The following is a 23185-nucleotide window of genomic DNA, read 5'->3' as shown; positions in this document are numbered from 1 at the left end:
TTTCATTCATTCGTTCATTCAACATGTCCTTTTTAAGAGCCCACTTGGTGCCCTCCCTGACATGTGGTAAGGTTTTAAAGAGAAATTTTGCCAATCCAAAGCCCCACCTGAGCTTTAGTTTCCCCATTTGTAAAATAGAGGTGTTGAGTTGATCTATTCTTTGCCATTCTTGCAAGATATAGTGAAGGTAAACGAAGTAAGGGATAGAGAAGGATTCTCATGTTTGGGGATCGAGTGAACGAATGCCCTCTTTTCAACTGAGCACAGTGCCTGTAGTAGGAATGTAGCAACTACTTGTTGAATAAAAAAATCAATGAATGATTGAATGAATCAGTTAATGTTGGAATAAATGCATTTTTTTCCTCCTCCCTGTCACTGCCCCTCTGCTCCTGTGTTAACTCCATAGACAGGCCAGCAGGGCCAGCCTTGAAGCCTGAGATAAGGCCTTTGGCGGGTGTCTCCCCTATCCCTCCCCCGAGTGGGTGTGGAGCCGAGGTGTAATGCCCGGTGCTGGTGGAACTGACGCACAGAGACGGACACAGGATGGGCTCTAAGTACCAAAAGTCTGTGCGGGGCCTGCTGACCCTGTGGGCCTTTATGCTGGAGGTGACTCTCATTCTCGTCTTCTTCTTTTTCACCTCTTATGAAACTTCTGTAAAGGAACAGAAGAAGCTCATGAGGACCTATCGAGGTGAGTGTCCAGAGGGGAGGTGGTCACAGAGGCAAATAGCAGGGGCAGGGGAAGAGGAGGTCTGTGGTCCTCCAAGGGCCTAGGGGCTCCTTTCCACAAAGTCTCCGAGGAAAGGGGTTCCCTCATCCTCTTCCATTCGTTGCGCAAAGACCCAGCCAACAATACAGTCTCTTCTTTAGGACCGGTGTCACCATCACCTCTTCCGTGAAGCCTCCCTTTATTTGTCAGGGCAGAGGGAGGGGCCTCCTTTTCTGTGTTCCTAGAATTCCCTTTGCCAAATGGTCTTCACAATTCTCTGCTTCTCTGCTCCCCCACCCCCGCTTCTCTCTCCCTAAAAGCAATGAATTTCATGTTGTTGTTGGGTTTGGGGGATTTCGTTTCCTTTTTTTGTCTCTTTTTCTCATTTCTGTGCCACCCTCCTTTTGGAAGCTTTCCTCTCACTTAGGGGCTGGGAAGTCTGCTTTCTGCCTGAAAATCCAGAGCCATAAGCTCTGGCTGAAGGGGAATGTAGGATGGTTGTTATTTTATATGCAGCTAAAAATATTCATAGACTGTGATGAGAACAACTCTAAACAAGACAGACATCCACAGTGGTGTGGCTTTTGCTTTTTTTAAAAGTTGAGATGAGTTTTCAAGTATATCTGTGGGTCAATATGTTGTTTATGATAATGGAAGGGCCTCCTTGAGTGAAGTCCCTGGGACAAAGCTGAAACTTGAGCCTAGTTGAGCGCTTGCTTGTTTCTAATTGATATTAACTAGTTAACTGGAAGCAAAGGGAAGGCATCCCTGGGCCCTCAGCAGTGGCAAGAAGGAGAAGGAGATGACTTGGGAAGGGAAGTCCCTGTACTGCTTAATGGGCTATAGCCCAGAGAGGGCTCTCAGTGCTGGACAAGTGAGACCTGGGCACAATTTTAATTCATTTCAATTTACTTTAATTCTTTTTAATCCGGTACAATGTAATTCAATCCATTCACTCCTTCATTCCCTCAACCCTGTATTACAAACCATGTGAGATCCAAACGCATGCTAATCAGGAATGATATTTATTGATGACTTACTAGGTACCAGGCACTATTCTAAATGCTTTACCATAACTCTACAAGACAGGTACTATTATGATCTCCGTGGTTCTGGTGAGGAAACTAGGCACTTAGACATGGAGTGGTTTGCCCAATGTTGTTCAGTTAGCAATAGCACAGCAGATTTAAACTTAGTTAGCCTTATATTTAAAATAGGTAAACAACAAGGACCTACGGTATAGCATAGGGAACTCTGCTCAATATTCTGTAATAACCTAAGTGGGAAAAGAATTTTAAAAAGAACAGATCCATGTATATGTATAACTGAATCACTTTGCTGTATACCTGAAACTAACACATTGTTAATCAACTATAGTACTGTATAAAAGTAAAAAATTTTTTTAAAAATTAAATAGATTAAATAAATAAATAAATAAAACTAGATTAAGGGAAAAAAATAAACTTAGGCAGCCTGGTTTGAGTTTCCATGCCCTTAACCATGATGCTTCACGACCCCATTTTACAGTAAGCTTGAGTCTGTCATATAATCAGTAGGCGTAGGAGCCAATATTTAAACTTTGTCATTTGGGTACAGGGTCCCTCTTCTTTACCCCTAGGCTGTGCTGCTAACATATAATAGATATGTGTCCTCAGATGCTAACTTTGTATGGAAGCACAGAGGAGGGCCCACAACCCAGGCAGTGAGATGGTTATGTCAGGAAAGGCCTCTGGAGGGAAGTGGCTGCCCAGTCAGGACTTGGAGGCTCAGTAGGAGTTACCATGTGAAAATGGAGGGTCAAGAGCGCAGTAGGAACCATTGTGTGTACACTCATCGGACCGCACCAATCTGGGGTTTAACAGTGCAGTGCTGTTGGAGCATAAATAGGGAAGCAGGGTGTAGTGGACCCATTGCACTGAGTAAGAAGTTTGCCCTTCATTCTTTTGATCTAATAGGAAGCAGGAGTGTGATCAGTTTGGGTTTGGGTTATGGAGAAAGCCATTCCAGGGCTGGCATGGGGATGGGGAAGGGAGCATGACTTGAGGTAGAAGGCCAGTGTGGAGGCTGTAGTGTAGTATGGACCAGGGGGCTTCAAATTTTTCTGATCATGCACACCATTATTCAAGCATGCACCATATTTATACGTACTGCTACATGAATACATTTTGTACATTATTATACATGTACACAACTTAGAAAATTTGAAAGAAATCAAAAGTAAATATAAAATATTTTCAAATTACTGATCATGATGGTGTCAGTCACTCTTAAGGCAAGGTCCATTGTTACTGTTAACGATAGTGGATGGGGACTTCCCTGGTGGTTAAGAATCCACCTGCCAATGCAGGGGACACGGGTTCGATCCCTGGTCCGGGAAGATCCCACATGCCGCGGAGCAACTAAGCCCGTGCTCCACAACTGAGCCCGTGAGCCACAACTACTGAAGCCTGCACGCCTAGAGCTGGTGCTCTGCAACAAGAGAAGCCACTGCAGTAAGAAACCCACGCACCGCAATGAAGAGTAGCCCCCACTTGCTACAACTAGTGAAAGCCTGCGTGCAGCAACAAAGACCCAATGCAGCCAAAAAAATAAATAAATGAATAAATGATAGTGGATGGCAATCCATTCCTCGGGGTCTTCTTAACAATTTCAAATTATCTTGCTTGACTTCTTGTCAGATATGATTAGATTGACTTTTTTTTTAAACTCTGAATGTGGCTGACAGAGAGTCTGCACGAGGAGAAGTATCACCCTGCTCTTTTGTTTCTGTATGTTTGGCTGCCATTATTGTTCTGCCTTCAATCTGTGTTTTTTGACAGGAGTTGTTTGAGCCATTAGTCCATTTTGTGAAGGTTAATTGAGTTAAAACTACATAGCAATCTGTCAATCCACTTAATCTAATCCAGTCCCTGTAAACGATAAGTTATTTAAACCAGCCAATTCTTTTTTTTAAACATCTTTATTGGAGTATAATTGCTTTATAATGGTGTGTTACTTTCTGCTTTAGAACAAAGTGAATCAGCTATACATATACATATATCCCCATATCTCCTCCCTCTTGCGTCTCCCTCCCACCCTCCCTATCCCACCCTTCTAGGTGGTCACAAAGCACCGAGCTGATCTCCCTGTGCTATGTGGCTGCTTCCCACTAGCTATCTATTTTACATTTGGTAGTGTCCATGTATATGTCCATGCCACCCTCTCACTTTGTCCCAGCTTACCCTTCCCCCTCTCCGTGTCCTCAAGTCCATTCTCTACATCTGTGTCTTTATTCCTGTCCTGTCCCTAGGTTCTTCAGAACAATTTTTTTCTTAGATTCCATATATATGTGTTAGCATATGGTATTTGTTTTTCTCTTTCTGACTTACTTCACTCTGTATGACAGATTCTAGGTCCATCCACCTCACTACAAATAACTCAATTTCATTTCTTTTTATGGCTGAGTAATATTCCATTACATATATGTGCCACATCTTCTTTATCCATTCATCTGTCAGTGGACATTTAGGTTGCTTCCATGTCCTGGCTATTGTAAATAGAGCTGCAATGAACATTGTGGTACATGACTCTTTTTGAATTATGGTTTTCTCAGGCTGTATGCCCAGTAATGGGATTTCTGGGTCGTATGTAAACCAGCCAATTCTTAAAAAAGACATTTTTAAGACAATCTGGAAACTGGAATAAAACATGAATATTATATAATATACAGAAATTATTGTTAGTTTTGTTAGGTGTGATAATAGCATAGTAGGTGGGTTTTAACCTATTTAGAAACAGGTTTAACAATTTAACAAATAGCAAGCCCTATTTGTTAGAGAAGCATATTGAAATGGAATGATGTCTAGGGTCTGCTTCATGCCAAAAAAAAAAAAAAGAAGAAGAAAGGAAACAAGGATAATAAAAACAAGATTGACCCCATGTGACAATCATCAAAGCTGGGAACGGGTACATGACGTTCATCATGCTACTCACTCTGGTTTTGTGTATGCTTAAAATTTTCCATAATATAGAGGTAAATTAAAAAAAAAAAAACAAATCCCTGTCGTTAGTTGCAACATGACGAATATCGAGAAACACATGTCACCCCCCTGCTCAGTGGCCCAATATTCCCTTAGAACATCTTCTGAAGCTAGGAGACTAAGCTGTCTGACAGCCTGAGCAAGTGAGAGGAGGCTCCTGGGTTCATCTGAACATTAAATGCTTGCAGAGGTGCAAACTTCACCAAGTGCCTTTAGGGGTAGAAGAGCCTAGATTAATGGTTCTCACAATGTGGTCCCCAGACCAGCCACCTCAGCATCCCCTGGGAACTTGTTAGAAATACCTGGGCCCCCATCCATACCTACTGATCTGAAACTCTAGGGTGGGGCCCAGCAATCTGTGTTTTACCAAGCGCTCTAAGTGACTCTAATGCTCTTGGAAGTCTGAGGACTCCTGGAGCTCGACTGATTCACATCTTGCCTCTGCCACCTCTTAGCTGTGAGACCTTGGGCAAATCACTCAACCTCTCTCTGCCTCTGTGTTAACCTCAGTCACATGATGATAGTACCTATTTAGTTGTTGAAAGGATTAGAAGAATGAACACATACCAAGACTGATAAAGAGTATTATCTTTTATTATGAATAAACTTTAATTTCTTAATTTTGTTAGTAAAAATGAATAGAACTAGAGTGCTAATATCTCTTCTTCCAGCAGCCCCTATGGATTGTCTGGAGCATCTTCTGAGAGGTGTGATCCCTACTCTGATGACCACTGGCCTGGATGACCTGTGATGAGGCCAAATGGGCAGGGACAATAGAGGAGAAGTGAAGAGTCAGATTCAAGAGCTATTTAGGAGATAAAATCAGCTGTTCTTGGTGAAAACGAGGGAGGAGTCAAGGATGGCTTCATATGTGAGATTTGGCAGATGAAGGACCCACTCCTGAGATGAGAGACACAAGGGGAGGGGGGCAGATAGTGGGATAAATGAACAATGATATGTTCATTCTGGGCTTGGGATTCAGGTGCCTGTGAGATGCTTGGGGGAAGCAAGTGCATCCATTATCTATTGCTGCGTAACAAACCACCCCCAAACGTAGTGGCTCAAAACAGAAATCATCGGGCTTCCCTGGTGGCGCAGTGGTTGAGAGTCTGCCTGCCGATGCAAGGGACACGGGTTTGTGCCCTGGTCCGGGAAGATCCCACATGCCGCGGAGTGGCTGGGCCCGTGAGCCATGGCCGCTGAGCCTGCGCGTCCGGAGCCTGTGCTCCGCAACGGGAGAGACCACAACAGTGAGAGGCCCGTGTACCGCAAAAAACAAAAAAATAGAAATCATCTAACTTGCTCCTGATTATGATTCCATGGTTCAGCAATTTTGGCTGTACTTGGTGATGCAGCTCTTCTGTCAGTTTTACCTAGGGTCACTATGCATCTCTAGCCCGGAGGTTTGACTGTGGCTGAATGGCCTCAGATAACCTTATTCAAACGTTCGTCAGTTGGTGCTGGCTGGCAGCTATCCCATGGGGTTCCAGCAGACTAGCCCAGACTTTTCACATGGCAGCAAATGAGTTACCACAGTAAGAGAGGGCAAGCCCCAATGCGCAGGTGCTTTTCAAGCCTCTGCTTGTATGGGGTTTGCTAATGTCCCATTAATCAAAGCCAATCACAAGGTTCAACTCAGGTGGGAGGGGTCTATACTGGAAGGCATGATTCACTGGGGGCCATTACTCTGACAACATATCACACAGAGCCTGCTTGCAAGCTGCCACATTGGGGGACCATCCTGGGCCCTACACTGTGGCTACCACCCAATTGCCCCCATACTCCTTAGAAACAGTAAGCAGAGCTACTAAAAGACAAGAGCCAGTGACATATAAATACCCCCAAATCCTGGTACCTTCTATATCTCAGCCTTGACTGTCCCTTTGATTGGGCAGTCTCTTTTTCTTTTCCCAGGCTGCTGCAGGGAAGGGGAAGGCAGCATGGGGCTCTGTGGATGGTCCCTGACAGGGGCTGCAGAGGTCCCCCCAGTCAGTGGTGGGGAGCACAGTGTGGCGGTCGAGCCCAGGGCCTGAGGGACAGAAGCTGGGCCTGGCTTCAGAGCTGACGATGCTGAAGTGTCTGCAGGCCAGAGGGAGAGGCTAGGGTGGGTGGGGACACAGAGTGAGACTCCCAGGGGCAGCCAGGCCGAAGGAAGGGGCAACAGTCTTGCCTGAAATCACAGCTAACAAGTGGCAGGCGTGGAATAATAGTTACTGACACTTACCATGCACCCAGTGCTAGGCTAAGCAATTCGAAGGAGCCAGCGAGCTCAGTAATCACAACAAACCTCTGAGCAGGTGTTATTGTTTCAGACCATTTTACAGAGTAGCAAGCGGGTACACAGAAGTAGAGCCAGACTCTGAACTCTGACAACCTGACTCAGAGGGCCACACTCTTCGTTTGACACTATGGAAGAGTGAAGAATATATGGAGAGGCAGGATGGTATAGTGGTTAAGCCCAGAGAGTCGGGATTCAGCTCTGCCACCAACATTTGCTAGCTGTGTGACCTGTGCTAATTACAGCACCTCTGTGTGCCCCCCTGTCCCCATCTATAAAATGGGGATAGTAAATAGTACCTCCTGCATGGGCTTGTTGAAGGTTAAGGCTGGCAGGCACTTGGAAGAGTGTCTGGTATGTGGCAGGCACCATATATGTACCCGCTGTTACAGTGATAGTAATTATTGTCCTGCAGGACTTCCAGGTTAGACTTTCTCTAAGTCATGGGACTTTCATAAACTTCTGAAGGCCTGCCTTAGACAATATGTAAAACTCCCCTCTGGGGCCCGGCTTTTGGGGCCCCTGCAGCAATCCTCTCCTTATCACCCCTGGACACCTTAGCATCATTAGCTTATCAGACCAGCAGCTGATGAGGGGCTCAGCGCAGGGTCTGAGAGGCAGAGGCTGACACCAGTGGGGATGCCCTGAGCTGGGGCCCAGCGCTGAAGTTGGGGTCCAGGTTGTGAGACATGGGAGGAGCAGGGGTGGGCCAGAGCCCTGGGAGTCTGGGAGAGGAAATGGGAGGATGCATGGGGTGAGAGTAAAGGGACCCTGAAATCAAATGTGATTTACTGACCAGTTTGGGGTGAATGTGCTCTGTCAACAGCTCCCAGAAACTGCCACCCTAATTTCATCCCCCTGGCCAAAGCACAACCCCACCCTCAAGGACACTGTGGGGTCTTGGGAGGAGGGTCCTGAGTGCCTATACCTGGCAGCAGGCATGGCAGCTGTGCCTGATAAAGCTCCCCAACCAAGAGGTTCTGACTTTCTATCTTTAGAGCCCCACGTCTGCCGTAATCCTGGTGCCCTTCCCCTCCCCACCCACTGACCCCCTCCTCTGAACACACCAGAGCGGTGAGGTCCTTACAGAGTATCAAGTCCGACTCCCATGTGTTACAGATAGGGAAACGGAGGCCCAAAGAGGGCAAGGGACTTGCCTAAGTTCCTTTAGTGCATTGCGGGCAAACAAGAGCAAGAGACAGCCTAGCCTGATGGGAGGGCACTGCACCAGGAGCCCAGAGCTTGGCTCTGCTACTGACATGCTGTGTGCCCTTAAGTAAGTCACAGGCTGTCTCTGGTCACCTTCTGTAGAATGAGAGGAAAATGCAAGCATCCCCCTACTCATGGAATGTTCGATAAGTCTGGACCCTTTGCATATAGCATTGCTGCAAGATGGTGGATGTGTTTGTTTGTTTGTTTGTTAGTTTGTCTTTTAACAGCAGTGTTTAAGGAAAGATTGAATTTGAACATCTAAAGTGGGGTTCGCAGTCTCCAATTGGCCATAGCCCTCACCACTCCCTAATACACATTTTATCCTTTATATACATAGTTTCCTGCTCGGCTCCTGAAGGAATTTGAGGGATCCCAAGAGGAGCCCCTATACAAAATGTGCCCTGCCCACCCCCATTCCACCCCCATTCCTAAGGGGATGCAAGCAGGAGATGGAAACATTGCCTCCCCTTCCCTTATGTCAGAGAAAAAAGGTGAAAGAAGTTGAATCCTCCTGATTGTTCACTTCTCACCCACTCCCCAAGTCCCCAGATCCCATGGAGATGCCCAGGTTTCCTATAACCCGGTGTTTGTCAGACTGACCTGGGCTCATCAACACCCACCCAAGTCCTATGTGCAAGATTCTAGGTATGTGTATTTTTCAATGAAAGTGAATTTAAATGTAAATTGAAGAGGCTTTGGAGAGATCTGAAAATGAGAGCTTCCTTGTTATCAGAGCCAAGGGTGGAGACCAGGTAAGTTCTTATTGCTGTGATGGTGATAATGGCGCTGGTGGTGAATAACCACCATTTACTGAGCTTTCTCCATGTGCCAGGCATGGTGCCAAGCTCTTGAACAAAACATTACTTCCTCTGGCTCTCCCAGCCCCCGCCAAGTGGGGGATAATTGCCCATATTTAGCTGATGAGGAAAGTAAGCAACCCACAAGGCCGTGCAGCTAAGAGGTTGAAACATAAAAACTGCCTTTTTTTTTTTTTTTTTTTTGCGGTACGCGGGCCTCTCACTGTTGTGGCCTCTCCCGTTGCGGAGCACAGGCTCCGGATGCGCAGGCCCAGCGGCCATGGCTCACAGGCCCAGCCGCTCCGCGGCATGTGGGATCTTCCCGGACCGGGACACGAACCCGTGTCCCCTGCATCGGCAGGCGGACTCTCAACCACTGCGCCACCAGGGAAGCCCAAAACTGCCATTTTTAAAGGTCAAAATGGTCAAATGTTGGCAATTTAATATGGTTTAACCTAATAGGGAACGATAGAGGTGGAGTCAAACAGAACTGTCTGACCTCAAAGCCCATGCTTTTTCCTTTAAAAAAAATTACTTACTGTCCACATGCTGGTTGTAGAATTTTTTTTTTTTTTTTTTTTTTTGCGGTACGCAGGCGTCTCACTGTTGTGGCCTCTCCCGTTGCGGAGCACAGGCTCCGGACACGCAGGCTCAGCGGCCATGGCTCACGGGCCCAGCCACACCGCAGCATGTGGGATCTTCCCGGACTGGGGCACGAACCCGTGTCCCCTGCATCGGCAGGCAGACTCTCAACCACTGCGCCACCAGGGAAGCCCTGGTTGTAGAAATTTTTAACACTGAAAATTAAAAAAAAACTCTCCTAAACCCAGAGATAATCTCCATGGGGCAAAAACTTCCTTCAAGATCTCCCTCCAGGCATTTGTACACGTATGAACATAGTTGGGGTTGTTGATAAAATAGTCTTTACTATTCTGAGCAATTATGTGCCTCATATTGTTTGATTCTGGCAACATGATGAGAGAGGTATGATAATTTTTCCCATTTAATAGATGAGAAAAGCAGGAGGGCAGATAGTGTGGTAGCTCAAGGCACAGGCTCCAGAGCAGACCGTCTAGGTTGAAATCCCAACTGGAGCAAGTTACTTAACCCCTCTGTGCCTCGGTTTTCTTGTCTGTAAAATGGTGATAATAACAGTACCTGGGACTTCCCTGGTTGCACAGTGGTTAAGACTCCGCACTCCCAATGCAGGGGGCCCAGGTTAGTTCCCTGGTCAGGGAACTAGAACCCACATGCATGCTGCAACTATAAATTTGCATGCCACAGCTAAGGAGCCCGCCGGCCACAACTAAGAACCGGGGCAAACAAACAAACAAACAAATAAATAATATTAAAAAAAAAAAACCAGCACCCACCTTGAAGGATGCTTGTGAGAACTAAATGAGATAGTTTACGTGAAGTGGTTAAAACAGTGTTGGCATTTGGTAAACACTTAATAAATGTCGGCTGTTATTAAAACTCAGAGACATTAAATAACTAGATTAAGCCACACAGCTGGAAAGTGCCAGAGCCCTGATATGACCCCAAGCTTATCTGGTTCCAGAGCCCAAACTGTTATCCATTTTGCAAACCTGGAATTAATTCAAAGCATCCGCCCGTTTCCTCTTGCTGGTCCCCTCCTGAACATTAGCTAAGTCCCTTGCGCTCATCTGTCACAGCAGCCCCTGTGCAGGGTCTGAGGCTGGAAAAGGGGAGGGTCACCCATGTGGCTCTGGTGCTTTCTGCTGGCCCACCAGGTCCCTTTCAGCAGGGGTCAAAGGGAGAGAGCCGTTTTCTGCGAAGATAATTTCGGTTCTTGCCTATGAACCTCTAGACCCGCTTCTGCCCCCTCTTCTGCATGACCTGAGCTAAGTCATCAGCTTCTGTGGCCTTATCTTCTCTCACACATGATCAGGATGTTGAACCGGATTCTCAAAAGCAGGAGTCAGTACCTTTACTGAGTGTAAACTATGTGCAAGGACTTGTCCTGATGCTCTACACGTGTTCATATCATTGTGTTTAATAATAACAATAATTGTTGCATTTAATGAGCACTCACTATGGGCCAGGCCCTGCATTAGCTCAGTTAAACCTTCCCTCAAACCTGCATGATATGTCTGTGTTATCCCCATTATTCAGATGAGAAAACTAAGGCTCAAAGAGGGGAAGTAACTTGACTAAGCACTTTTCAATAATCTTTAATATCCCTTCCAGCTGCCATTGTGTAAAACTCCAATTTCACACAACCCTCCACCTTGTCTGCTTCTCTTCCTCCTTCTCGACATCTCTTCCCTGAGCAGACTTCCAGGATGTTATCATCATGGCAGTCCTTGGCTTGGGTTTCCTCAACACATCTTTGCGGAGACACTGCTGGAGCAGCGTGGCCTTCAATCTCTTCATGCTGGCCCTCGGGGTGCAGCTGACAGTCTTGCTGGATGGCTTCCTGAACCAACTCTCCCTTAGGAAGATGGTCCTCAATCTTTCCAGGTAACTGGATGGCCACTGGATCACTTTTGGGTCCTTGGGGGTCTGGGTCCCAAGAGGGCAGATTCTAGAAGAGCTGGCTTGTCCCCTTCTCTTTCTAGCACCGACACCATGCAATACTCAGGACTTATTTATACTAACAAATTACTCATTGTTTGTCTAAAATTCAAATTTAACTGGCATCCTCTATTTTATCTGACAACCCTGCTCTGTGACATCACAAGGGGCCCAGATCTACAGCCCACCCTGTATCCTTTCTTTTTTATTGATTTTGATTTCATAAACTTATACAATAAATATTAGTTCAAAGAAAAAATTAATAGAGATTAGACAAAAAGAAATAGAAATCTCACACTCGGAGAGAGAGTCTCTTGAAAAGAAGGAAGTACTCTCAGTCCTCAAATGCTGGTGGACAAGAAATAGGCTTGTCTTTAGTTTCTTTAAATTAACTTTGATTTATTTAGATGCCTTTATAAGAACTAGCAAAATTAACCTGTGTTGCTAGAAGTCAGAATAATGGTTACCCGAGTGTTTACTGATTAGGAAGGGGCACAAAAGAAATTTATGTGGTGCAGTAAACATTCTCTATGTTATCCTGTATGATAGTTACACAAGAGGATATATATATATATACACACACACACACATACATTAAGTTGTACATACCTGCAAAAAAAGTCATTCACACTTAATAGGAGGAACCAGGTAAAATTTCTTTAAAATTTGTTTTTTGGTTTTATCCAATTCTGAAACTTTGTCTTGCCCAGATGATGGGTAAATCCCACCTTAGGTATCTTGGGGACCCCTTCAAGGCCATTCTACCCTCCCCTCTGAGACCCTACTAAACCTCTGGGCACTGCTGTTAAATATCTCTCCATGAACCAGGCTCTGTGCTGGGCCCTTCACAAACAATGTTTGTTTAGCCCTTCCAAGTAGGGGTCTGATGTGGCGTACAGGCAAGGAACTAGACTCTCAGAGCTCGTAAGACACTTGCCTAGGGTCACATAGCTAACTGGTGGAAATGGCTTCAGTTTTAACTCTGTAACCTTTCCCACACACTGCAGAGTGGTCCTGACAAGAAACCCAGTGTAGCCAGCTCCCCACGGGCCCTGAAAAAATCTCTTCACCTTTTTTCTTTTAAACCATTTTAGAGCTGATCCCCATGGGGATTCAATAACCCCAGTAACCACCTGGGAAGTGACAAAGGGCATTCTGGGGGAACTCCAATAGGGTGGTCCTGGTCTGGTGTTTCTGCTGCCTTGGCTTAAGGTCACACAAGCCTTCGGCTTCCTGAGCCTGAGTCTCCAGGCATCTCCAGGCTGCCCCCTTCTTCTGACGTCCTGCCTGCAGGAATCTGTTTGCTCTCGACTCAATCCAGAAAGACAAGAAGAGGCCATTTACAGCCCGAGTGAACGCCCCTGCCCTGCCCTGACCACTTGGGTCCTCCCAGCTGTGACCCCCAATGGGGCTGGCTTCACAGATTTGAACAATGGGCTCCTTCCTGACCTTTCCTGCTCTGGCTGGGCTGGTGGGCGGTGTCCAGGCCTGCCTCTCAGACAGGCCCTCTCCCTCTCCTGCCACCTCACCCGCCCGAGGCCTGACCTGGCACTGAATCGGTTCTGCCCTGAGTCACCGATGACCAGTCCCTTCAGGGCGGGGGCCTGTCTTATTCAGTTTTATCCTCCTTTGTCTTCCTCACATAGTAAGGACTTAGTAAATGGTTATTGGAACAAAGATGAAAATAAAAAGAACGCCGAAAGTTGTGATATTTTTAAGGCGGTATGTTAAAAGGTCTTGGAGGGCCTATCATAGTAATAACCAACCCCCTTACTTTGCTTGACTCACTTTGCCCTCCCAACAGCTCTGTAGGCCTTGCCTCTCTTATAGATGAGGACATGGAAACACAGAGTGGTTAAGTCATTTGCCCAAGGCCACACAGCCAGGAAGTGCTGAGCCAGGATTCCAACCTTGGCAGCCTGAACAAGACTGTTCTAAGCACCGTACTTCACTGTCTCAATACCTCCCTGGTCCCAACTGGCCCCTGAGGTCTGAAATCCTCCCACTGGCACAGAATCTCTTGAATTAAGCTTTTGCCAGTTAAATGAGTGCTCACCCAAAAGCTAACATGGCCAGCCACAGTGAAGCACTGAGTGACCCTTCATTTCAAATAATTCCTGGCCCCTGTGAGGCTCCTTCCCCATACCTTTGGCCTCCTCTGGCTTTCCCTCTGAAGTCCTTGAGCCTTAAGTAGGGCACTACATTGGCAGCAAACAGTGGGAAGTCTGTGTCCAGACTTCAGAACACAGGCTTTGGATCCAGGCCAGATGGGTGGGTTTGAACCTTACATTTGTCATTAACTAGCTGTGTGGCCATTACCAAAACAGTCACCTCTTCCAGTCTCAATGTCCTCACCTGTAAAATGGAGGTACTGAATGGTACCCTAGCACCATTTACAGAGGGCTACCTGGAGGATTAAAGTTTAAATGAGGTGATGTACTTGCAAGCCTGTTATACATAATGCTCAATAGATTATTATTATTACTATCACTATTATGGCGGTGGTGGTGGTTGTAGCATCATCATCATCAACTCCCAGGGGGAGGGGTGGGCTCAGCAAAGTGCCAGAGGAGGGTGGGTTGGTTTAACCACAATGGATTGTCCAGCTCAGTGCCACCTCCTCCAGGAAGCCCTCCCTGATGAGTCCAGTTCACATTGCTCTCTCCCTCCAGTGAACCCCTCTGGCCTCATGCTATTGCAGATGGTTTTAATTGACAGGGTCATGATGTCTGCTTTGTCTCCCCAGGCTAATCATAAGTGTCTTGAAAACAAAAATTGTTTTCTCCTTCTGAATCCCTGCACTAAGCTTGCTCACTTGTCAAGGGAAGGAAGGAATCAGTAATAGCACTGAGTTAGTTCTTTGTGCCAGTCATGGTGTGCTAGACACACATGCACGACTATTCCTTCGAATCCCCGCAACACTCCCGTGAGATAAGTATTATCATCCTTCTTATTTGACAGATGAAGAAACAGGCTCAGTGAGATTAAATAGCTGTTCAAGTGGAAAAGCTGGAACTGGAAGCCAGGCTTGTCCTACTTCCAAACCCAGTCTCTTTCCACTACAGGGAGGAGAGAGGAAGGTGGTGGTGCCTGAAGGATGGGCGGGCAGGTGAAGAGCGCCCTCTATTGAGCATCTGTGAGTGATGACAGTAGAAGAGAAGCCCAGGGCAGAATCCTAGTAGTCAGATCCCAGAAGCGGTCCCGTGGGAACCATCAGACATTCCTCTGAGAACTTCGGAGCATCCTCAGTACAGATGAGTGTATGCAGATCAATCAGAGTGTGGCTGCCATCCTGAGGGGGGGAGGGGAGGAAGGAGACCCCAGACTCGGCAGCTTCCATCCCCATGAGAGCGGAAATTTTGTCTATTTGCTCTCCTACTCCATCCCCAGTTTCTTGAAAAGTTTCAGGCAGAGAGTAGGTCCTCAACAAGTGTTTGCTGAATGAGTGGATGAATGAATGGGAGGCATCCTTCCTTCTCAGTCATCCCTGTCTTGCCCCCTCTCCCCAGTATTCAGATATCCACCATGAGCGCTACATCTGTGCTGATCTCAGTGGGTGTCATCCTGGGGAAGGTCAACCTGCTGCAGCTGCTGTTGATGACATTGATAGAGGTGACAGCCTTTAGTGCCACGAGGATGGTCGGCAAGGAAGTCTTCAATGTGAGTGATGGTGCCGTGAGGAGGTACCTCGGGGATGAGGGCTGAGCAGGTGAAAGGGGAGGGCTCTGTCTCCACTTGATAAAGCTTCTGGGATTAAAAAAATTAATGACAGGCCAGAATGGGGTTGCAAAAGTGTGGTCTATGCTAAACATTTAAACATAGCAAGCAAATGCTATGAAGGTGGTTCCCACGGTAAAAACTGTCAAGGAGAGAGGTCAATTCCCAGAGATGGAAAGCCCACCGTGGGCAATGCATTATAAGCCTTTTCCTACTTTGTTATGGTTTTCATAGTGGTTGTTTTAAAAAGCTGCATTAATTCAAAGCCATCTCCTCTCTTCTCTGCAGCTTCAATGTTTTAGTTTAGATGGTCCGGGGGAGGGTTTGGCACTGATTTTGAGAGTTCACTGCTTCTCCTCAAAAACTTCAATTTAGCCTGGGTTCGTTGCATGGAAGGGTTCAGGGGAAACTAGAGCCAGAAACCAGAGCTGTTCCCAGTAGAGGCAACTCAAGAAAGGAGTATTCCAAGCTGACGATTCCCAAATGTGGTTTTTGGATTCCTGGGGGACCTGAAAGAGATTAAAAATGCAAGATTTTGGGGCTTCCCTGGTGGCGCAGTGGTTGAGAGTCCGCCTGCTGATGCAGGGGACACGGGTTCGTGCCCCGGTCCGGGAAGATCCCACATGCCGTGGAGCGGCTGGGCCCGTGAGTCATGGCCGCTGAGCCTGCGCGTCCGGAGCCTGTGCTCCGCAATGGGAGAGGCCACAACAGTGAGACGCCCGCATACAGAAAAAAAAAAAAAAAAATGCAAGACTTCTTCAGTTCTTACAAGGGAATTCCACAGACTTTCATTTTTATGTGCGACTGAGGGTTCCTTACCATTCATTCATTCCTTTCACAAATATTTATTTTGAGCCTGTTGTGTACCAGGCACTCTTCTAGGCAGTGGGGAAATGCAGCTGTCGTGGAACTTCTATTCCAGAGGGAAAGACTGCCAATAAACAATAAAATAGGCAAAAGATACAGTGTGTTAAATAGTGATAAGTACTATGGAGAAAAAAATAAAATGAGGAAAGCAGACAGGAATAGCTGTGAGGGAAGATAAAGTGTTAGGGAGGTTGGCCAAGGAAGGTTTCACTGGGCAAATAATTTTTGAGTAAAGAGCTGAAGGCAGCAGGTTTGCAAGTCACGTGGGTATCTGAGGACAGTGGCAGACGGAGGGCAGGGCCGTGGGAGTGGTCTGCCTCTTTCAGGAGGAGGATTGTGTCAGTGACACTGTTTAGAATTGTTGGCACATGATGATAATAAAAAGCAGATGGACTTTTAGTTGCTTTAATTGTTTTAAATTCTCTACAGACAATGCGTCCCCTTATTGCCTGTACCCAGGGTGGACCACTCCCTCCACCATGCACTCCAGGCAGTGGAACAGACGGTGCAAAGTGGTACTGACGTGGGAGCATGAGTGTGGGTTTGAGGAAGAGCAAGGACAGTGTGTGTGGATTGAGCAGGAGGTGCAGTCTCAGAGGATGTGGGAGGGCAGATCATGCAGGGTCTTGTAGGTCGTAGTAAGAACGCTGACTTTGACATTGAGGGAGACATTGAGGAATTCCCACCCCCCTCACTGGGGGATTCTGAGCAGAAATATGCCATGAGCTAAGATTTTAACAGGGTCTCTCTGGCTGCTACGTGGAGAAGAGTCCATTGGGGGACAAGGGTGGAAATGGAGAGACCAGTTAGAAGATTATTGCAAAAACTTGGGGAAGTGTTGATGGTGGCTTAAACCAAGGTGGGGGTCAGTGGAGTATGGTGGTGAAAATTCTGCCAAATCTGGATATTTGTTGAAGGCACAGCTGACAGGACTTACCAGTAGCCCACGAAGTGAGTTATGAAGGGTTACTAAATTTGATATTCGTAAAGCAAAATTAACATATAGCTGGAATTTTCTGAACACTTTAGTTCAGTATTATAAAAATTATGGCTGCTTCATGTTGCAAAGATCGTATCACTCATACTCTATGCAAAATTTGAAATTCTGCCAAAATGTAGGAAGCAGTGGGGTACATGTCCGTGTGACTCTTCCCCCACCTAAGTGGACTTCAGCCAAAAGTGTTTAAAGCCAACCAGAGGGGCGTTCCCTGGCAGTCCAGTGGTTAGGACTCGGTGCTTTCACTGCTGTGGCCTGGATTCAATTCCTGGTCCTGGAACTAAGACGCGGCTGCAAGATGCAAGACGCGGCCAACTGAATAAATAAAGCCAACCAGAAACTTATCAGGAATAAATACACAGCAACTCACAGGACTCCTCTGAAAGGGGGGCTGCTGGGCAGGGTCAGTCTCCTGACTTCAAGTCACGCCTCCTACATGAAGCCAGAACTTTCTCCAAGGAACACGGGAGGTTCCCTCCCTGTGGGCAGAAGATGCTGACACTCACTGTTTCCACTGGGTTTTGTTGCAGATGGACAACCACATAAGCATGATGTACATCCACGTGTTTGCGGCCTGTTTCGGGCTGACTGTGGCCTGCTGCCTCCCAAAGCCTCTGCCTAATGCAGCGGAGGACAAAGATCAGACAGCAACGAGCCCCAGTTTGTTCGCCATGCTGGGTGAGAACAAGGTGGCGTGGGTGGGCTCAGATCTGGGGTGGGCAAGAGGCTCCAAAAGGGCTCTCCAGAAAATTCTCTCTCCTTTTCCAACCTTTTCTGGGTGTCTGAAGCCCCTCGGTAATGATCCATTTCTTCAAGTAGTATCTGATGAATTCACATCTTTGAATTCCCCTCTAGGGAACTTCTCTTCATTAATATCCAAAGGAGAGGAGAGGCTCATTACATCTCAGTTTAAAGAAGGTTATCCAATAAAGCAGAGAATTGCACATGTGAAGAAAGCCGGGCCTAGGAGTGGAGGGAAGAATGGGGGTGGGAAGAGAGGAGTAATCATGGTGTATCAATAGTTTGAAGAGCTCCAGTAAAAGTGATGAACTTAGAGGCTGGGAGAGGCTTAGAAGAAGGAAATCAGGCAGTGAGATCACCAGCAGGCACCTGAATACCAGGTCGTTGGGCCAAATGAAAGCATCCCATTAATTTTTTAAAATAAGCATTTAAGCCATCACAGGCAAGGGTCAGGAGGCCTGGGGTTTGGTGATTTCAACTCTCTAGACCTTAGTTTCCTTGCCTGTAAAGTATGTTAGCTGGGCCCTACCAGCTTAAGAATTCAGAGAGGAGACATGATTTGCCCAAAGTCACAGAGCAAGAAAGTGACAGAGATGAGACTTGCCAGGTCCAGAATTCTCCTGTCTGAAGTCCCCCTGGCTCAGGCTTTGGAGCAGGAATACTGGTTCCGGCCACTGACCCTCTCTGGCCTCCAGGCACCCTCTTCTTGTGGATGTTCTGGCCGAGTTTCAACTCCGCTCTGCTGGACATTCCGGACGAAAAAAAGAAGGCCTTGTTCAACACCTACTACGCCCTTGCTGTCAGCATGGTGACAGCCATCTCAGTGTCAGCCTTGGTTCACCCTCAAGGGAAGATCAACATGGTGAGGAGGGGGGCTGTCCCTTGGGCAGCACTTGGGTCTTCTAGGCCTGACACACATATTCACACCCCACCCGCCGGCCTCAGTGCCAGCCCCACAGGTCGGGAAAGAGCATATCGGGTGATGGGGTCTTGTCTGCAGCATCGTGGGGCATCAGCCCATCAGCACTGCCTTGTCAAAATGGGCCTGGAACATAGGAGACTGTCAAATGAGCAAAGGCCGTCTGGGGGGAGTGATTAAATCTATCAGCCTTGACATCAAACAAACCCAAGTCTGAACCCCATTTCTGCTAGTTACTAAAGCCAGCTCCCATAAGCAAGAGTCAGCAGAGAAAAACTGGGGTAGAAAGAGTCATCCTCTCCCCTTCCCCCAAGAAATTTCAAGAATGGAATAAACGGAATCAGAAGTAAAGAACTTTGTTTCCCTAGCCATCTGAACTTGGCCAAGCCACTTAAACTTTTTGAGTCTCAACTGCCTCATATGTAAAGTGGGAATTGAGAGATGAGGCACGTAAAGGGCTTCATGCCCAGAGCTAATAAGTGCTGGGCAAATATTAGCTGCTATTATCAACGTAGCTGTGAGTCTGTGTGTGAGTTTTCGGGGGAGAGGTGGGTGAGATGTAGACTAAAGACAAAACAAGGTCCCATGATGATCAGGGCATGAGATCAGCCAGCCAGACATGATGGGAAAGTCTAGACAGATGTGGGGGGTGGTTAGGGGCGGAGGTGAAGGGGAGAGAAGATGGCCAAGGATGACAGGTTAACAGCACTAAGGGGAGGTGAGGGTCCCCACAGGTGAGCTCCATGGTCACAGGGAGTCTAGGATCAGACAAGGTAGCGACATCCAGGGAGGCAGGTGTAGGCATCAGGTCAGGGAAGCCCAGAAGCTGGTCCCAGGGCCCAGAGCTCCAAGATCTGGGTAGAATTGAGAGGGGCAGAGAGCAGTAGCCTAAGAGCAAGGCAAGGCCCCAGTTCTAGAGGAAGTGAAGGTCATAGCAGAGACATAACCCAGGAACAAGGGCCAGCTTCTTGGGATGGGGTCCAATAATACAGGGTGACATAGGCACCAAGTAGCCAATAATAATAATAGTAAAAAACAATAATAATGGTTTATATTTTGGGGGCATTTACTCATGTTCTATGCCAGGCATTGGGCTCAGAGTTTTATATATGGTAACTCAATTTTCACAATAACCATATCAGTAGATACAATCAAAACCCCATTTTTCTGGTGACAAAATTAAAGCACTGAGTGGTTAAGCGCCCAAGGACACATCACAACTAAGTGTGAGCATGGCTAGGATCCTGAGTAACTGCACTTTCAGGCTAAATGACTCCCAATCAGGGTGACTGCTCCCTGAGCCTGAGAAGTGGGGTGAGATAAGACCATTGGTGAACTCTCAGCAGAGGGGAGGGGCTAGTTTCAGGATCAGAGAAGCAGGGAAGACGTTACACTGTTGTCTTGCTACCGGCTTACCAAGTAATTTAGAGAGATGCTGTCCTCTCTGTGTCATTTCATTCACCCACAAGCTATTCCTTTGCAGACTCACATCCACAATGCGGTGCTGGCAGGAGGTGTGGCTGTGGGCGCCCCCTCTTACCTGATCCCTTCTCCTTGGCTTGCCATGGTGCTGGGTCTCGTGGCTGGGCTGATCTCCATCTGGGGAGCCATGTATCTGCAGGTAAGGAGCTGGGCAATGAACACCTGCTGCTTTGGCTTCCACCAGGGTCTAGGCCCCTAGAACATGGCGGGCCATCTTGTAGTGCCAAGGGCTGCATTAGTTTAGCTTCACAGCTAGGGTGAGGGACCCACCCAAGTTGGATGGTGCATTTGTCAAGATCTGGGGAGCAAGTATCAGAACCTATTCAAGCTTGCTTAGGAATAAGGGGGATTTGTTAGAAGGCTACTGGGGTATCACCGAACCCAAGGACAGGAATGCTGCTGGGAGCCCAGGAATGGCTGGCACCAGGGATGCGAGTCTTGTGGGGAACACAAGAAGTCCCTGCTCTTCCTTTTTTTTCTTTTCCTGAACATTTGCTTTATTCTCACTCTGTAGACTTCCTTCTTCTTCTCCTACTCCACATGGTGGAATGTCGTCTTTCTCTTCAAGAGAGCAGCCAGGTGAAATCTCTTGGCCCCAGTTGCAAATTCTTTGGAGAAGGGGCTCCTTGGTCTAACTTGGATAATGTGTCCATCTTTGGCTGGGTGGGAGGTAGGGCACATCATACATGCAAGTCTGCTGTCCATGAACCATGTGAGTGGGGGTTGGAAGGGCAGCACTCAAAAGAGGGATGCTGGGCTGATAATCCAGGTCACGTCCACTTCTGATTATTTAGTTTTTCTTCTAAGTGGATGGATTTTTCTTCCTTCAATATTCAACATATACTGGTAACATCAGAATGCTCCATTATAGCCAATTTGTTATCACACACTTCTAAGGGAAATATTTAGGAGCAAGATCTTCATAGGTTTGAAGACCTGATGGAGGAAAAAGGAATAGACTTTTGGGTGACACAAAAAGATGAATTTGGATGAACCGTGGATATTCAGGGAGGCAGTTTCAATCCCAAATAAGGAAGAACTTACCAACAGTTCGATCTGACCAAAAGATGGCATTGTCTGCTTTTCATCTTTGGAGTGGAAGCGCCTGTCTTTTTATCTCCTCTGGTTTTGAGATCCTCTGATGAAAGTAGGACATATTCAGCAAAACGTGTATCACGGGAATTCCCTGGCGGTCCAGTGGTTAGGACTCCGAGCTTTCACTGCCGAGGGCCCGGGTTCAATCCCTGGCGGGGGAACTAAGATCCCACAAGCCGCGCGGCATGGCCAAAAAACATGTATCACAAGTATCATGAGGCTCAGTGTCTGTCACTTTCTCTGTGCCTCAGGTTCCTTGAGTCTATCACTGCGGGAAGGATTCAAAGATGATTCACTGATTTTTTCATTCATTCATTCACTCATTCATTCAACACATTTGTTTTAACAGTCATCCTGTTTCACAAGCTATAGTGTAGTGAAGGAAATGGACAAACGCAACACAGTGTGTTAACTGCTACTGGAGCACATCTAAGCTGGCCTGAGATGGGTCAGTAAATGCTTCCCAGAGCAGAGAATGTCTCACCCGAGTATTGACAAAGAACTTATATTAGCTAGGGAAAGAAATGTACTCCAGGCAGAAGAAACAGTGTGGTCAAAGGCTCAATGGCGAGAAGAGCATGTGGCCCAACCAGGAAACAGAAAGATGTTCATTGGGCTGAAGCCTAAAGTTCATCAGGGAGTGTGCCTCTCACCATAGCCTTGAGAGGTGGCAGGTGCTCAGGAATACCTTCTGGGTGAGTTCAAGAGTCTGAATTTTTATTCCCAAGACCATGAGGATTCTGAGGAGGGAACTAGACTGATCAAATTTCCATTGGTATCCACATCTGTTGGCTCCCGGCCATCTGGGAGGCCAAGTGATGAAACGGAAGGAGCACTGACTGGGCGTCTAGAGGTGTGGTCAGATTCTTTCCTGTTAATCAGCCATGTGGTCTCTTGGATGGCAGTTAGGTTTGGTCTAGACCAGTGGGTCTCAATCAGCCCCTGGGGACATTTGACAATATCTGGAGACAGTTTTGGTTGACACACTTGGGAGAGGGGTGCTCCTGGCATCTAGAAGGTACAGGCCAGGGACGCTGCTAAATCTCCTACAGTGCACAGGAGGGTCCCTAGCATAACACAGAATCATCAGCCCCAAAGGTGAGTAGTATGGACAACGGACCAGCACTGGTGTCACCTGGGACTTTGCTAGAAATGCAGAATCTCAGGCCCCAGACCCACCAAATCCAACTCTGCATTTTAAGGAGCTCCCCAGGTGCTGTGAGTGCACATTCAAATCTGAGAAGCACTTATTTAGTTGAGTCCTGATGCCCATCACCCTGGATGCCCTGGATGCCAAGCGTCTGTGAAAGGGTGGGTAAGGAGTGTCAGTCCCACGTGCAGATCTGCTGATAATGGTGTTTGTCCCCAGGTGTGTCTTCAACGAACGCTGGACCTCCATGACGCCTACGGCGTGCAATATACCTTCGGCTTGCCGGGTCTACTCGGAGGGGTCACCAACATTGTGCTGATGGCATTTCAGGTCAAGTGGACCAAAGTTTCCACGTAGGTCACTTGGCTCAGCCCCTTATCACCCCATCCAACTCAGGAAGGAGTGTGCCCAGAGCCCTTGGCCGGGGAAGGGGGGGCGTTACATTCAGGGCCGGGCAGTCAGAGTCCTCAGTGAATATCCGTTGGCCAATTTATTCTGAAATTCTGCCCAGCCCCTACTGTGTATGGACTTATCACCTGTCCAGGCCACTTCTTTCTAAAGCAGGCAGCTTAGGTGCAGGGCAAAGGTAGACAGTCCTGAGTCCTCCCCAAATGCAGACAGAGCAGGCAATCAGGCTCAAGCCAATTGAGCTTGTTTTTCAGTC

The 23185-nt window shown here is 47.3% G+C and overlaps 1 protein-coding gene across 1 annotated transcript in view; it reads left to right on the top strand.

Annotated features, from left to right (window-relative positions):
* Positions 1–543: 543 nt before the first annotated feature.
* The window catches only part of RHCE (Rh blood group CcEe antigens), a gene marked incomplete at both ends in the record, with an annotated part of 33982 nt that continues 11340 nt past the window's right edge, over positions 544–23185 (top strand). The window contains 7 exons of the mRNA XM_079698521.1: positions 544–691; positions 11313–11499; positions 15063–15213; positions 17665–17812; positions 18571–18737; positions 20278–20415; positions 22741–22874. Of these exons, the coding sequence (XP_079554647.1) occupies positions 544–691; positions 11313–11499; positions 15063–15213; positions 17665–17812; positions 18571–18737; positions 20278–20415; positions 22741–22874 (1073 nt within the window). The remainder of the gene's footprint in view (positions 692–11312; positions 11500–15062; positions 15214–17664; positions 17813–18570; positions 18738–20277; positions 20416–22740; positions 22875–23185) is intronic.

The sequence above is a fragment of the Hyperoodon ampullatus genome (assembly GCF_949752795.1).
Source record: "Hyperoodon ampullatus genome assembly, chromosome: 2".
Classification (NCBI taxonomy): domain Eukaryota; kingdom Metazoa; phylum Chordata; class Mammalia; order Artiodactyla; family Ziphiidae; genus Hyperoodon; species Hyperoodon ampullatus.
This window is presented reverse-complemented; position numbering and strand designations above follow the sequence as displayed.